The 15,042-nt window shown below is 36.5% G+C and overlaps 1 protein-coding gene across 5 annotated transcripts in view; it reads right to left on the bottom strand.

Moving 5' to 3' along the window:
- Positions 1 to 15,042, bottom strand: part of PPP1R13B (protein phosphatase 1 regulatory subunit 13B) — a 69,682-nt gene that overhangs the window by 14,352 nt on the left and 40,288 nt on the right. For 3 of the 5 annotated variants that reach the window (XM_050336943.1, XM_050336941.1, XM_050336944.1), the window contains exons 5-8: positions 3,949 to 4,050; positions 2,764 to 2,938; positions 2,178 to 2,374; positions 536 to 700 (exon numbers count right to left, since the gene is read on the bottom strand). In XM_050336943.1, coding sequence (XP_050192900.1) covers positions 536 to 700; positions 2,178 to 2,374; positions 2,764 to 2,938; positions 3,949 to 4,050 — 639 coding nt within the window. The remainder of the gene's footprint in view (positions 1 to 535; positions 701 to 2,177; positions 2,375 to 2,763; positions 2,939 to 3,948; positions 4,051 to 15,042) is intronic. The other 2 variants (XM_050336942.1, XM_050336946.1) reach the window with 1 other exon arrangement.

The raw sequence follows: 15,042 nt of genomic DNA, 5'->3' as shown, positions 1-15,042 counted from the left end.
ACTGCAACTTTTTTAGGGAAATGGTCTAAAATGAGTCCTTAAATTATCAAGTACTTATGTTGGCTTTTTTCTTTAAAAGCAATACCTCCAGCTAGGAATACATATGGAAATCCAGAACTGATGTGTCCAGTCCTTCCTTTTAAAGACAACTACTGTGACTAATTTTATCAGGCCATTTCTATTTTTACCCATTTTCCATACTGTATTTTATAAAACCCAATTCTTTTATGCATTCCTGCTTTGAAACACAGTGCATAGTTCCTTCCTAGAAATATAAACTGCTCTGATTTTTAATATAGTAACTATCATTTTAATATATCTGTGCCATAAAGAAAAATAAAAGGAAACATATTGTGTCTAACAGTTTTTTGATATCTATGGGAAACCCTAAAATATAGTTTTAAGAAGCCTGCTACTTTTAGCACAGGTTCTTTAGATGTAACCGTATTACTTGACTGGGAAAAAGTGAGATTCTATGTAGTTTTTATAGGCCCTTGATATACTGAAGTGTGGCCCTTTTAACAGTTTATCTTACAGGAATGTTTTCTTTTTGACGTGCCTCAACTTTTTTCTTGTACAGTCGTTCACGGAGCTCGTTGATTCGCTTGTCCATCATAGCCACCTCCATATTGCGTTTGTTTAGGAGTTCTTTCTGCTGCTGAAGCTTGGAGTTCTGCTCCTGGTTAAGCCTGTTACGGATCTTCAAAAAGCAAACAGGAAAAAAAAAAGGAAAAAAAAGCACTTGTTAGGACAGTTACTTCATTCTGTCTGTTGGCAAGTTGATTTTTAATACAGTGTTAAAAAACCCAAAGCAACTTGGATCAGCAACTTGTTCTGGCATCTCTAATTTATGCTTCCACACATCCTGTCAAGTTAGCATTTGCAACCAAAAACAACTCTTAGAAGAAAACAGCAAAAGAATGTCCTCAAAAAACCCTACTGGATGCCTATTAAATACATACAGATTGCATCCATTTATAGGAAATGGATTGAGGAATTAGGCATAAAGACATTTTAGAACAGAATTCTACTGTGAAAAATTAAGTCACAGAAAATGTTTGCTAAAAGTTAGGTTTAACCAAGACAGTTTGTCTATCATGGAAACTAAGTGATGGAAAACATACAACAAAAATTATCCTATTGATTGTACTTCCAGTTCCACACGAAGCTTCTCGATGTCTGGAAGGGAGGTTGACTGAACTACAAGTGCAGGGACTGGGCACAGATTTTCCTCTCTGCATGGGGATTAAACTGAAACCTTCACAGCAGGTTTTCAGCAGATTAGAAGATGGATTACCTTTATGGTTTAAATCAACTGTGACACTCTTTGTAATTATTTCTCTTGCTTTGCCATTGGCCTTTTTTCATACCTTCAATAACTCTGACATTGTCTCAGTGTTCCAATTTTCATGGTAATGTTACATGCAAAAAACACCTGAGGCAAACTTAAGTCTTGATAAACACATATGAGGTCATTGTGAAGCACAAGAGAGAAATCTTCATCTATTGAGCATCTTTGCACTTAGAAATACTCAAAAGCAGATGTGCCTTGTATAAATGGGGAAAGGGGAAAAAGAGAGAAAAAGGACCCTTAATACTAATCCATGATAATGGGATGGATTCATTGCATGTTGTATTTGCTCATGTAAAGAAGTGAGCTAGACTAATTTTGAAATTAAAATTAATTTTAAAATATTAAATAAATTAGAGCTGCTGCCTTGATCACAATAAAGTACACGAGTAAATTAAAAAGAGCTCTGAAAATCCTGATCTGCTAGCACACAAATTGACAAAATTTCACAATGTGAACTGAACATTTCATTACTCATGTGATAACTACAAAATAGAAAAGTACCAAAATTATTTTCTAAAACAATTTTTGATAGAAATTAACACAAATAATAGATTATGTGAACATTCAGTATTTCTGTATTAGGGGCTGAGAAATGCCCTTCAGAACATTTGCACAGTTTGCATCATTATATGATAAAGAAACAAGAAAAACAGTTATAAAGCTAATGAAGTTCTTTTTGAAAAGGGTTATATTCACACATTAACAGCATTCCAATACACTACTTTTATGAGATTAACGGAACAAAATGGCCACCGATAAGAGCAGTAATGCAACTTTTTAAAATCTGCAGTTACAATCCAATTAGCATCTTTTGGTTACTTACCTGTAGCTCTTGATACAACTTTTTTAATTCTACTGCTGCAGGCCCTGTCATTTGTCCATTGTAAGACTGAAACCCATTCAGTTTTCCTTTCCTTAAATCCTCCAGTTGCTGGGTAAGTTGATCCACTTTTAACACTGCAGCCTGCAGCTCCTGCTGCTTTTCCTGGAACATGGCACTTATATGCTCAATTTCAGTTGCTAAAATTAACAAGATAAAAATAACAAAAAACAATTAAAGAAAGCAGAAGTTGTTAATTTTTTAATTCTACAAGTATTAGGAAATACAACACATTGGCTTAAAATCTAGTATATGCAGGCAAATATAAAATACATGTTGCAAATTTGCTAAAACCGTAATATTTCCTTGTAGTTAGAGAGCACTTATTCTGATTCAATGTTTGACTACATAAAACAAACAAAAAGTTCTGCCATATACAAATTTCATGGAAACACAGCACCCCCTGTAAGACAAAAAACCCACATTCTAACTGAAATCCTGCTTCAATGCTATACTGACTAGCAATTACAGCATTATTTGCTAGTCATGCCATGAACAGTAAACAAAATAAATTAAGAATTCCACATACACAGATTGCCATTCATGATCTTGCTGTAGTCCACTTGTCCTCTCATGGCACGGATTTTTTTCAGCTTTGTCTCCTGGGTTTCAACACGTTCTTTAAGTTTTTGGAGCTTTTCACTCTCAGAAACAGACTGCTGCTGCCGGCGTTCTTGCTGCTTCAGGTAACGCAGACGTTGTTCCTGACAAAACGAGGTTTTAGACAAGAGGTACCCGTTACTCATTTATTTAAAAACCCCCAACATTTTAATGTAGAAAAACCTATCGCTACAAACAGGTTTTTACTTGCACAAATCAGAAAAGGCTGGATGTAGTTAAAATATGTGTCAGTCCTAGAAAACCTCTTTAACATCAAGTTAACAAAATCTGTTTCAGAGCAGAGATTCAAGATTTTCTTAGACCAAAAATATCATATTTACATATATATGCAAATGTAACCCTAGTTTGAACACTCATTCAAACACATCTGTGAAGCTTCCTCTGGTATTCCTTTCCTGACACTACTAACGGTTTTCTTGCTGTTGCAAAATAAATTTCCAGTGCTGTTATCCAGCTTCCCAAAGATGACAAAATACATCCAGCAGACCATTTTAAACAAGCTGCTGTAAGATAACGTTCCACTTCTAAATAACAGTCCTTCTGCTGGGCCCACAAATAAAATTGTCCTTTTTTAATACTATTTCCATCAAGAAAGAACAACAGAATCATTAGGTTGATTCCTAGGTGGTCCAAGTATCCAAGGTATACTATGTATTACAACACACTTCAAACAATGTCAAAACCATTAAACCTAGTCCCCACATTTGGATTCTTACATCTGGGAGACTTGGGAAATGTAATCCATGAATATTTATGAACTGGGTATATTCTCACCTCACACCACTATTACTGCACTGGAGTGAATGAGCTGCTAAAGATGAGCACAGAGTCAAGCTTGGTCTGCCAAAGACCACGAAGGGGGTCAAACAAAAGTGACAAACCCTCACAATATTTTTATAAAGACACACAGGTTGCTATAGTACCAAAAGACTGTGCATTGCCTAGCCTAAAATTATTTTGGTAAAATAGATTTCTCGAGCTATTTCTTGAGCTTATCTGAAATGAATTAGTGTGTTTTTCTCTATCCATGAAACTTATGCTTGCATATGTTTAAGAAAATGTGTATTTATGATGACCTGTATATAATTATTACCTTAGCAACCAACATTTGCTGCTGATTTTCAATCTGCTGCTGTTGTCGGGCAGCCATATCTTGCAGTTCAGAAAGAGTGAGCTCAACACGTGGATTCCCAACCTGCAAAACATAAAATTTTACATTAATATGTCAATGTATATTAAGTGTTCTGATGATACAAGCTAATTCCCCACTCCTCAGAGGAAAGCTTAAGCCTCCTCCCTGGTCCTCAGAGGAAGAATAATGATGGACACCTATGAAAAAGAAACCTCAGAGCAGAAAGGAGGGACACAGACTGATTAGGGGCAGAAAAAGCAAAAAGTGAATGGAAGAAGAAAATACTAAGAGGTGAAACAAGAAGAAAGAAAAAGCCCTTATCGACATTTAACACTGCTCTGTTCAGATGTTTGCTAGCATTGGCACACGGTCCTGGTATGGCACATGAGAAACACATGCAAGTAGGTATTTTAAGCAGTACAGCAATCTGAAGCTTCTTTCCTTTTCTAACATTTTCAGTGTAACTGCCTTGGGAGCTTTAAGTGCTTGTCCTAGTGTAGGACAAGACCATGTGAGAAGTTTATATAAAGGCTCACTAAGCTCACATCCAAAGATGGTGAAATTTCTGAGATATTGGAGCATTTAAGGTAAGAATTTGTGAAAAAGAGTCTATACAAAGTGAAGCAAAGTAAAGTTAATCCCCTTGGATAAGTGGCTATTACTTTGAATGCAAGATGTAGAAAGCCTTATCACTCCTTTTGCATTTCAAAACTAACACATAATTTACAAAATAAAAATAGAGAGGCAATTGATGAAAAATATTTAAAATTCACGCGTGCAACCAAATCTCATGTGTTTTAAAAAATGAATGCATTGTTTCAGTATATTTATAGTTCTATCAACAAATATAGTTTACATCTATACATCAAAGTACTTCAACCACACTTTTTCCTATGCAATGCTGAGAAGGAGAGTGCAGTGTAACAAGAGAGATTCCAGAAGCTGACACTTCCCAGATACTGGGAAAGCAAAACCCATAACCTTAGAATTGCACATTTTAACAACCACTTCGGAACTTCCACAGAAAGAAAATACCAGTCTTTGAAAAATTATGCTGCAAAGTGCAGAACAGCCCAACATCTGCTTCAAAGTCTTTACAAGCAATTCAATCAATTTATTGGATCAACATAAAAGCTGGACTACCACACTCTAAAAATTCAGTAAGCAACACAATATTTTCACCAAACTACATGAATACACGATTAGTAAACCAAATAAAAATTACATCACTTCCTGTCTCCAATATAGTCAATACTGTTGAAAAAAAGAAAAGATGATGAAATGGTTTGGATATATTGATAAATAAAACTGTTTCAAATTAATGTTTACAAAATGGAATAGGGTCTAAATGTTTTATGGACATACAGTTAAAAAAAAAAAAGATAAACCCACAACCCACACACCCAAATCGATCACTCATAGTGGATCTGATCATATATGATCCCAGAGGAAAGCTGATTTAGCTGCTCCACTTTTCTGGGCCCACCCTACTGACTTCCAATTATCTTATCTGACACAAATCCCTGCAATACTTGTACTTCATCTAAGAAAAGTACAATTCTCCTCTAATATCTTGTTGATATTACAGTATCTCAGCCACTTTGAATGACTTTTTTTTTCATATTTCTGCAACTAATTTCTACATAAATAAGTATCAGTCCTCCAACCAATGCATAACACAAAACTATTTCTTTAAGTTTCATTCAGGAAAAGAAAATACTATTTGTTTTAACTGATTTCTCTTTGGGGTTTTTGTTGGGTTTTGGTGGGATTTTTGCTACCTGAATTAATATCGGATTGCTATCTTTAAAGCTGCTGCATCTTGGCATGATAAAGACATGCCAGCTAAAACATTTAGATGAAGTTAGTCCCTGTTTGAACATTTCCCACTGAATAAATTAGGAAGCAAAATTATAAATCTTACTGGATACTACAACTGAAACTTGTCTTACTAGTCAACAATAATGAAAACTATTTATAGTAGAGAAGTAATTTGAAAGGGTAAAGTCCACTCAAAACATTAATTTTCTATTTCAACATTTTGTTAGTGAACACAGTTATTAAAAAAAACCCAAATGAACATTGAACTTAGAAGTGTGTACTTTTATTAGCATGACTTATGAAGAGTCCTTCCCAATATTCTCTAAGGCCAAATAACTTGTATGCACTTGTGGCCACCAAGAGAGACATTTTATTCTTAATTACTGACTGAAAGGCACTAATTGGCTAAGAAAGTAAGGAAGCTTTGCCGAGTGCCATCCACAAACCAAAATGTGCTTACTTGAGACAAGAAAGTAACACAGAAAAACCAGATGCTGCTCCCAAAACATGTTCAGGCTCTGCTGACTTCCTTTGGCATGACCAACTGCCAGAAAAAGAAATAAACCTCTACATCTGCTTCTGCTGCATTTGGCAGGCAATTCTTCCAAGGGGCTCAGAATGGCATGAAGGCTTCCCTCTGGATCAGTGATTTTAAAAGTTAAAGGGGGAGTGTGTGTGTGAATTGACTGGATTTTGTCTATATACATGTGCTCTCTCAGAAATATATAACTTGCATCAGACAATGTAAAGTTTTCCCAATGCTTCCCTTCTTTCTGCTTTGATCACCAGTTTAAGTTAACAACATCCTATTTCCACTAGTAATTTTGAGTATAACACTGTTCAAGAAATAGAAAGATATGTTATTCTGCTAAGAAATCTTGTTAAAAATACAGTCAGACTCAAAAAGTAGTATCTCTATATGGGCTGTGCATATTTCAAAACAAAAAAGCCATTTCACTAAGTGAAAAGCAGATTTTCTAAATGGGTAGTGTAATCTGGAATGAACAATGACAATAAGAAAGTAGTTTGTAAAAGTACCAGGAAAAAAAAAACCAACAACAAACCCTAACCTAGTTTAATCCAAAACCTCAATTTTACTGCTTTAAATAGGCCTATTTGAAAGTATATCTTATAATGCCGGGAAAAAGTACCTCATTATTTTGTATCATGTAAAATATAGAAGATTAATTATAAGATTAATGCAAATATTAGCATCTCCTTGAAGAAGCTCTTAACTACTGTGAAATGTTCCATTTAGAAAGTGTAATGTCTAAAAACCTTTCACAGATGGCAAAGCACAAGAACATGGGAAACAGAAATAATTAACCAGTTAAATACTAACGCCCTATGAGAAATATTTTAATGTTCACCTCACTGAACACCAGCAAAGTGTCCCTTTCACTTCCAAGAGCTACACCATACTTAGGAGAGTAAAGAGACAGCTGAGGAAACGTAGCACTGAACCTGTAACTTCACTCGCAGCTTGTTCCTTTTCATCCACATGGCAAAAGCAGTGAACAGACTGAGCAGAATTCCTCTTCGGCATCAAGTCAATTATTTTTAGACAGTCTGTTGCTGGTTTCAGGTCTCCAAAACAGGACAGCATCATTTCTGAACCAGCATGAAAAACACTGGATCTTTCTCTTATCGACATCTAGTTAAATCAGTCTAGAGCATCTCATATTAGTTGGGTCTGCTTGCAATAATCTGTATGCAAACACCACCACTGAAAAATGTCAGTCTCAGTCCTTCTTCAGAACTCCAGGCTATGTAAGGCAAAGACAGCGCTGCATTTTCAGTTCTTTAATGAGGCTGTTGGTTTCTCAGATTCTTAAGTTTGTGCTGTTCATATCGGTTATTAACAATTCCATCCACGGAGTAAGACACTCACCTCTCATAACAAACACGAGCCTATCACATTTAAGGTCCAAACCTCCTCCTTTCTCCTGCAGCAAGGGAAACCGACCTCCTACAGAACTGACTTCTGAAGGAGGTACTAAAAAGCCACTACAAATACCTACTCCTCCAGATTCCACAGATTCATTTGCTACACAGTGATACATCAAAGGAGACAGTTTTGCTGAATTGTAAATTTCTTTTCATTGATTCACAGGAGCATTTACACAGAGATGAATTCCTAAATGAAATGCTATAGAGCAAACACTGCACTATTAGGCACTAAGGAAGTATTATGTATGTCTCATATAGACAAGAATAATTTACACCTATATTCACCAATTTCTTAATATTGACAAGAATCTTAAAAAAATTGTATTTACTTTGTTTAACAGCAGTTTAAAAGGGCATGATGAAAGACAGAATTTGTAATGAACTGGAGTTTCAGCTTCTGACATCATCCTCCTACTACAAGCTAATATTTTATCATTTGATGATTAATATTTTTGAGACAGGTGAGATGAATGGTACAGCAGTAATTAAATAGTTTGGGAACCAGTCTACAAGCAGATTCAAAACCAATCATACCTTAGGCATTTAATTAAGGAAAGGAACCTCCTTTAATATTTATTTCTACATATTAGTCTTGTCACTCTGAAAATTCATTTTCTTATACCTCCTTCCTTTCTATGCTGTTACGTTTAGTATCACAAACACCTCAGTCTACATACTTCTGGGTTATTATGAATGGCTTACTCATTGGCAACTCTCAATGGTAAATGAAAAATTGCACCTGAACTCAAAATATTTCTTTGACAAGCAGGATATACTGCAGTCAAGGGCAGCTGTAAGCAATAAGGGCAGATTCCAGTGGTTTTTTGCCTTTACTCCCATCAGAAAACTCTCTTTTAAGAGGAATCTAATTATGTCAATATTAAAATAAAACCCCCATGAGACCAACCTTTTGAATAGATGATTTTTAAAAAGATGATAATTGGGATGTGGTCTGATTTTATGCATTTCTTTGCCTCCGTGTTTAACCCAAGAAGATACTTATTTCCAATAATTTTGCAAGTTTGCACTAGTAAGAACAGATCATACACCAACACACACCTGACACTGTTATGATTTCAGAAGATCTTTAAAGGAAAACAACAAATATTCAAAAGCTTTACGAGCCACCGTAATGACTGGCAGTCTCATGTTTAGGTTCAGCAACACCCAGCCACTCACACAGCCAGTGTAAAGCATACTGTGACCAATTAGACACAAAAGAAAAGCAGAGTAGTACAAGGATTTACCAATCATTTCCTGTACATTATCTCTTCGGATCTTTTTCTAGGTTTGTAAGAACCACCATGTCATCAACTTCCCTTATCTATTGCTGCCTTCATTTTAAGAGAGGCGTTCACACCCATCTCCCACACAAATCTTAAGTTCCTTTCCCAAAGCCCTCCACTAGGAACCACAGGTTCAAATACCTCCAGCCTCCTGAAACTGGCCAAGCTTCACTGCTCCTATGCATAGCCTTGTACACTCAAATCACGTTGAGTGAACTCTCTCTCACATGTTTTCTAGTCTTCTTCCTCTCATTCACTTCCATCACCTCCATCCTTACTCCCTCATTTACTACTTCTCTTTTTGTACTTTGTTCTACTCTCCTCTCTTGTCACAGTGAGAAATTAAACCACCAATTGCCAAGGTGCAACATAACTTAAATAAAATGTAATCAGCTGGCATGTAGAGGGTCGAGAAGGTCTGTGCCTTAGCTTTTACCGTGGAGCCCAGAAGGGCTGGTTCTGACTTCAGCCTGACTTCAGCAAAAGAACAACCCAGAAAGTTTTTCTGCTTCTACTTTCAACCACCTATTAATTTATTAAAAAGTCAATACAGAGCAGCTACTGAAGACGGCACAGCATATATCCCACCGGCAGTCCAGCTACACTTTATTTTTCACATAGACTGCCATTCCAAAACTGTAGTACAGATAAGGCCTTTTTAGCCAAACAAACAAAACAAACAAACAAAACAAACCCGAAACAAAAACCAAACCAAAAACAACGAAAAAACCCAAACTAAAGCAAAATAAAACCACCAACCAAAAAACACACTACTATTAGAGGCAGACACTGAAACAGAGAAAAATCAAAAAGCAACTCCTTTGACTCAAAGAATTACACCCCCATGTGGGATTCATTAAGGAGACACTTCTGCCATGGCAAAACTAAAACATCTTCATCACCCTAAGAGGAGAGGGACAGTGGAGGCCAGAAAGGAACTGTGAGTTGCTCCTGAGAAGGCTTAAAATAGCTATATAGAAATGCAAAGTAAATACTTTGGCTTTTTATGCATATACTGAAAGACTCAGCTTTCCATAATCTATAGCAGTTTTCAGTCACTCTTACTTCCTGGGGCACAGGAGGGAATACAAAACTTATCTCCAGAGTAGGAATTTACCTTTGTAGGGCTGTCAAGGCTCAGAAATCTAGAGAGCTACATGACAAACAGAACTGACAGGTCTGGAACTAGGTATACAAGCATGTGGACAAAAAAGGAGTGAAGTATATTACATAAATGAGCATTTCTGCAGAACAAAGCAGAATGACAACCATAAAATGAACATGGGTAGGTTGGAGTGCTCCCCAGCCAGTGAATTCCAGATGGGGATCAGGCTCTGACAGTTCTCAGCCTCCCCAAACCAAGGATATCTCACCTCTGTGGGACATTCCTGCATTTCCTCCCCTGTGCAGCAAAGGAAGAACAACTCTGACTGAACAACTCCAAACTGCCAGAGCAGGAAGGAAAGGAACAGCTTGCTGTGTCTGCTGAATCTAGCAAAAGATTTCCCAGCTCTCCAGTGCTAACTTAGACTTGAGCAGCAGAAGCCTCATTCAAAGTAACAAAGTTCGGGGGGTGCTTTAGCAACCCAGTTGGCAACAAAGCCTTAAAGGTTGCTGGTATGGATATCCAACACACACTTTGGGTAACTGTCCCCAGCACAACAGTAGGGATGTGGAAAACAGGTGGAAAATAGGTGAGTTCATGACACCAATTCTGTATCAAAGATCTTACGTGAAAATTATGTGGCCTCCTTGTGCTATCCGAAGTCTATAGGAGGAGAATGCAAGATGGAGCTGAAGATTATTGATTAAGACCTTCCTACATTTCTGAAACACACTGACCCTATATATCACCATATTTAAGAATTTTAGTAGACTTTCGACATTTTCAATAAAACCCGATCTTAGTGTGATGCACAACGAAGACAACTTGAAAATCCTTTGTGAAAACTCATGTGTAATGCCATAAAGACAAAAGAAAGTATCTGGTTTTATTTAAACTGAGATTGAGTTTTTGCTGATCTCGACATGGATGACATTATTTCCAGTTTAGTGGCTTTATCCACAGCTCTGCCTTGCATTTTTTTTAATTGGGTCAGAAACATGCCGATAGCAGAAATCCATTTTAAAGAATCCAATGACAATAGCACATGCCTTTTTTTAGCTTAATGGAAATGAACAAGCTAATTAAACCCAGAAAAGGCATCCAGAATATTGGGAATTAAAGGAAAATCTACCTAGGATGTGCTATCTCCTGATAATCATATAATCCTGAAATTAACATTACAAATGGAATTGGGTAACTTTACTCCAAAATGTTCTTATAAAATATTATGGTACTGTGCAAATAAACACACTAACAATTTCTACAAATAAACACACTTTAGCTGTATCATAGTTTGCTGAAAAATTTCATATTATCTATAGCTGATAAAATCTTAACATCTCTCAATCTACACTATCTTATTAGCAGTTCCTCCAACTTGCTGATGCTTGTAAGTCACTCTATAATAAAATGTTTTCTGTCTATTCAGCATAAGCAGACTCCACATTTCCTGTCTTCCTATATTGCTTTCTTAGAGATCTCACAAGTGAGACTGTTCCCTATTTTGTCCAGAACAGCTAGAAAAGGCAGAATTTAACAAAAATTGAAAACAATGTTAAAATAGATTTTCAACATTAGAAATGGATTTAAGTATATATTGAATATCTGCTACGTCTGAAATAGACTGCTTATAAATTACTTCTAGAAAAGTAGTATCTGAAACTTGTTTATTTAAAGCACTACTTTCTTCCTTGTCTTTGCAGCCACTTTTAAACAGCCACAGAAATGTTTATATTAACTTTAGTGGCTAAAATATCCAGTAGCTGACTTGAAGTAAAATAATCTCATACTCCTAAGGAAAGTAAGTTATCTTGAAAGAGATTATGCATTCGTGTAGAAATCTCAGTTGTGAACAAAATCTTTTTACAACAAAAAGCTTTTTACAACACCAATCTTTGTGCTCACAATGACATTGAGTAATAGACAAGTTACAATACATGTTGAAAACACACTGTCTAGTACCTTTAGAAATAGTCTTGTAATTATATTTTTCTGGGTCTTTTAGAAAAGCAACAGCTTATTCTGATAGTATTGCTAAGGATGGTTAAGATGCATTTATTATTAGTCTGAGTAACATGCTAAGCACCAATTTTGTGTTTATTCTTCCCTTAATAATTGTTTCAATACTAAGTTTTTCTGTGGTGATGTCCATATGTTCCCATGGGAACAGTGTGATAAAACACTGCTAAAACACAGAAGCACTGAAAATAAGCACCCTACAATTGAAAGATAGGATGTGAACTTAGTGTACGACTCACACTTCCCACCAAGCCAAAGTGTCAAAAGTCAAAATGCCATGGTCAACTTTTAAGTAATGAGCTTTTGATAAAGTCTTAAAACGTAAGAAAAAGAGCAAATGTACGTAACAAAATCTGATTAACTAAGAATTCAAGTCAGAGATAAGGCGTTACAAAACCTGAGCTGGTCGGCATTCCAGTTGCGTGACAACCAAACCTACAATCATTTAAACTACAGTGCAAAAGCCTCACAGAATTTACATAACATGTCCACTAAAGTGTAAAACTAACAAATTTTGAAAAGTAGTTAATTACCTGTTCGTTATTTTCCCATGTAATTGTAAGAGAGCACATCTTTATTTCGCAGCACTGCCCATCAGCTGCAAACATTTGCGTTGCTTCAACATGCTCCAACTCCATCTCTCCGTTACTGTCTACACTAACTGTTTGCCTGTTTGTTGTGAACAAGCCAAAACAACAACTGTATGCATCTTACGAGTTCCTGCATGGCTTTTTGGCTCAGTGCAATCAATAGAAGGTAGGATGCCTTCTAATCTTATTCCATATGAAATAAAGGTTTCCCCAAACCCTTTATCAATATGAAAAGCTGTCCCTCTGCATTCGTCAACAATCAGCTAACGGAAAAGGCTAGTGGATTTTGCCAGCAGTAAAAGACCTAATCACGGCAAGATCAAGCCAGCTGTCAACTATAATCAGCTTGATTCAGTGCACTTTTCATATTCAATGGAAAAATGTTGAGCAATACACAGTTCTTTCACAGTTACCAGGTTAAACTGAAAACATAAGAATATAGAAAATGTAGCTTTAAGAGCACACGAATTATTTGTTATATTGTTTTTTTGTAGTGTTAGCAACGCTGTGCCAAAACCGCATACCAAAAAGACCAGGAAAATCACTAATTTTTCGACGTAATTTTACTGTTTAAAGTGACAGCAAAACATACCACCTGAAACTTAACAAAGAGTTTCTTTATTAACAGAGGCTGTTCAAGATAAAAGGTAAACTGTACAGTCAGAAGAGATACCACAATCTTATGCAAATAACCTTTCCAGTGTTTGCTATATGCTTTTTCCTACACAATACGGCTTCTCTTAAATCTTGCATGCAACAAGATGAATACGTGAGCCAGCAATAAAGCTAAAGCATGTGTGCAACAGCATAAAATCAAGAAGCTGCAAGCCAGAGAAGACTGGAACAAAACCCAGACCTAAGGATTTTAAAATATTCAACGTTACAGAAAATGTATCTTAACAACTTATGTATCTAAAAATCGGGATATTGTAGCAGATAAAACCCCCAAAACATAAAAAGCTGTAATTTACCTTGTCCAACTCACGAATGACATGCAAGTTCAGCCTCTCTTCCTTCTTTCAAGAAAGTAACTCAAGCATGATTCAGTGCACTTACACAAGAGATCCAGCCAAATGGGTCTCCATAAGGACACTGAAGAACTCTGTGTCCAAGCACAATACAGTGACTATTCCAGCTGCATAAAGAACACGCTTATTTTTAGCAAGCAAGAAAAGGTATGAGCTGCAGAGTAAGAACATCCACTAGGAATACGAGAAGAAAAACAAGTTCAACTCCCTTGTTCCTAAATTAGCCAGAGGGACTTTCATTTTTCTCGGCTTTGATCTGAGGAAGACTGCAGGGGGGAACAAACCTAACAACAATTAGATCTGGAGGCAGCTGTGGAGACAATAGAGAAATGGAAAGGTTCACTTGCCTGGGAAAAACATGCAGGTGGGAAATAGGTATGCCTGGTGTCCAGAGGCAAGATGGACAGGAAACTAAATGAGTAAGTCAGTGAACATGGAAAGGAGTGTCAGAGAAAGGAGGCCACAGCAGCACTGCATAAGAAACACCACAGAGACTGTGGAAAAGATGAGAGAAAACACTGATCTGCAAATGACATAGCTACATAAAAGACACAACTCTAAAGGTGGACTCAAAATTAATAGTTGGGAAGTACTAGAAGAATCTCCTGCTCAGAACTGAAAGCTGCTCAGAGAGGGAGGGACAGTCTAAACGCTCAGGCTTTCACATTCCCTCTTACAGCTCTTCACTGACATAGTGAATTTCATAACTTATCTCCTGTAAGGACCTACAGAAATAAAGGAAAGGACAAATCCCATCTGTCCTTACCAGAACTTATTAAAATACTCAGCTTAACTAAAAAACAATGCTAAAGTGACTGCAAAAGGATACAGCTGTCACAAAAGGTATTGAGGTTAACAGTGCTGGTGTAAGGGCTGTGGAAGCACAGCAATACTTCATGAAAAACAACAAACTAAGTCTTAAGTAACGTTTACTTTATGAGCTAATGTGTATAACGTTATGTGTCAGGCTGAAACACTCATTTATTCTAAACTGTTCTAACTTTATGTAAGGGCCAAGCAACTCAGGATCTATCTCTATGTGCCATGACAACTGGAGGCAATTCTCCACATGCTTCATTTAGTTGGAAATCCAGGGAAAATGGTGAATTGTATTGCTCTGTGTTCACAATACAAACATACGAAAATAAATACCATAGCTAGAAGTTAAACAAACACAGACACAGGACTTCTCATCCTCCTCCTTCCATGGGTATCTGCAACTAAGTATTGCTGTAAAACTGCAAAGCCATGACCGA

This window comes from Myiozetetes cayanensis, unplaced genomic scaffold (genome assembly GCF_022539395.1).
Source record: "Myiozetetes cayanensis isolate MyiCay16 unplaced genomic scaffold, myiCay2020 scf6-25, whole genome shotgun sequence".
Lineage (NCBI taxonomy): Eukaryota > Metazoa > Chordata > Aves > Passeriformes > Tyrannidae > Myiozetetes > Myiozetetes cayanensis.
The sequence above is the reverse complement of the archived record's forward strand: the minus strand, read 5'-3'. Positions and strand labels throughout refer to the sequence as shown.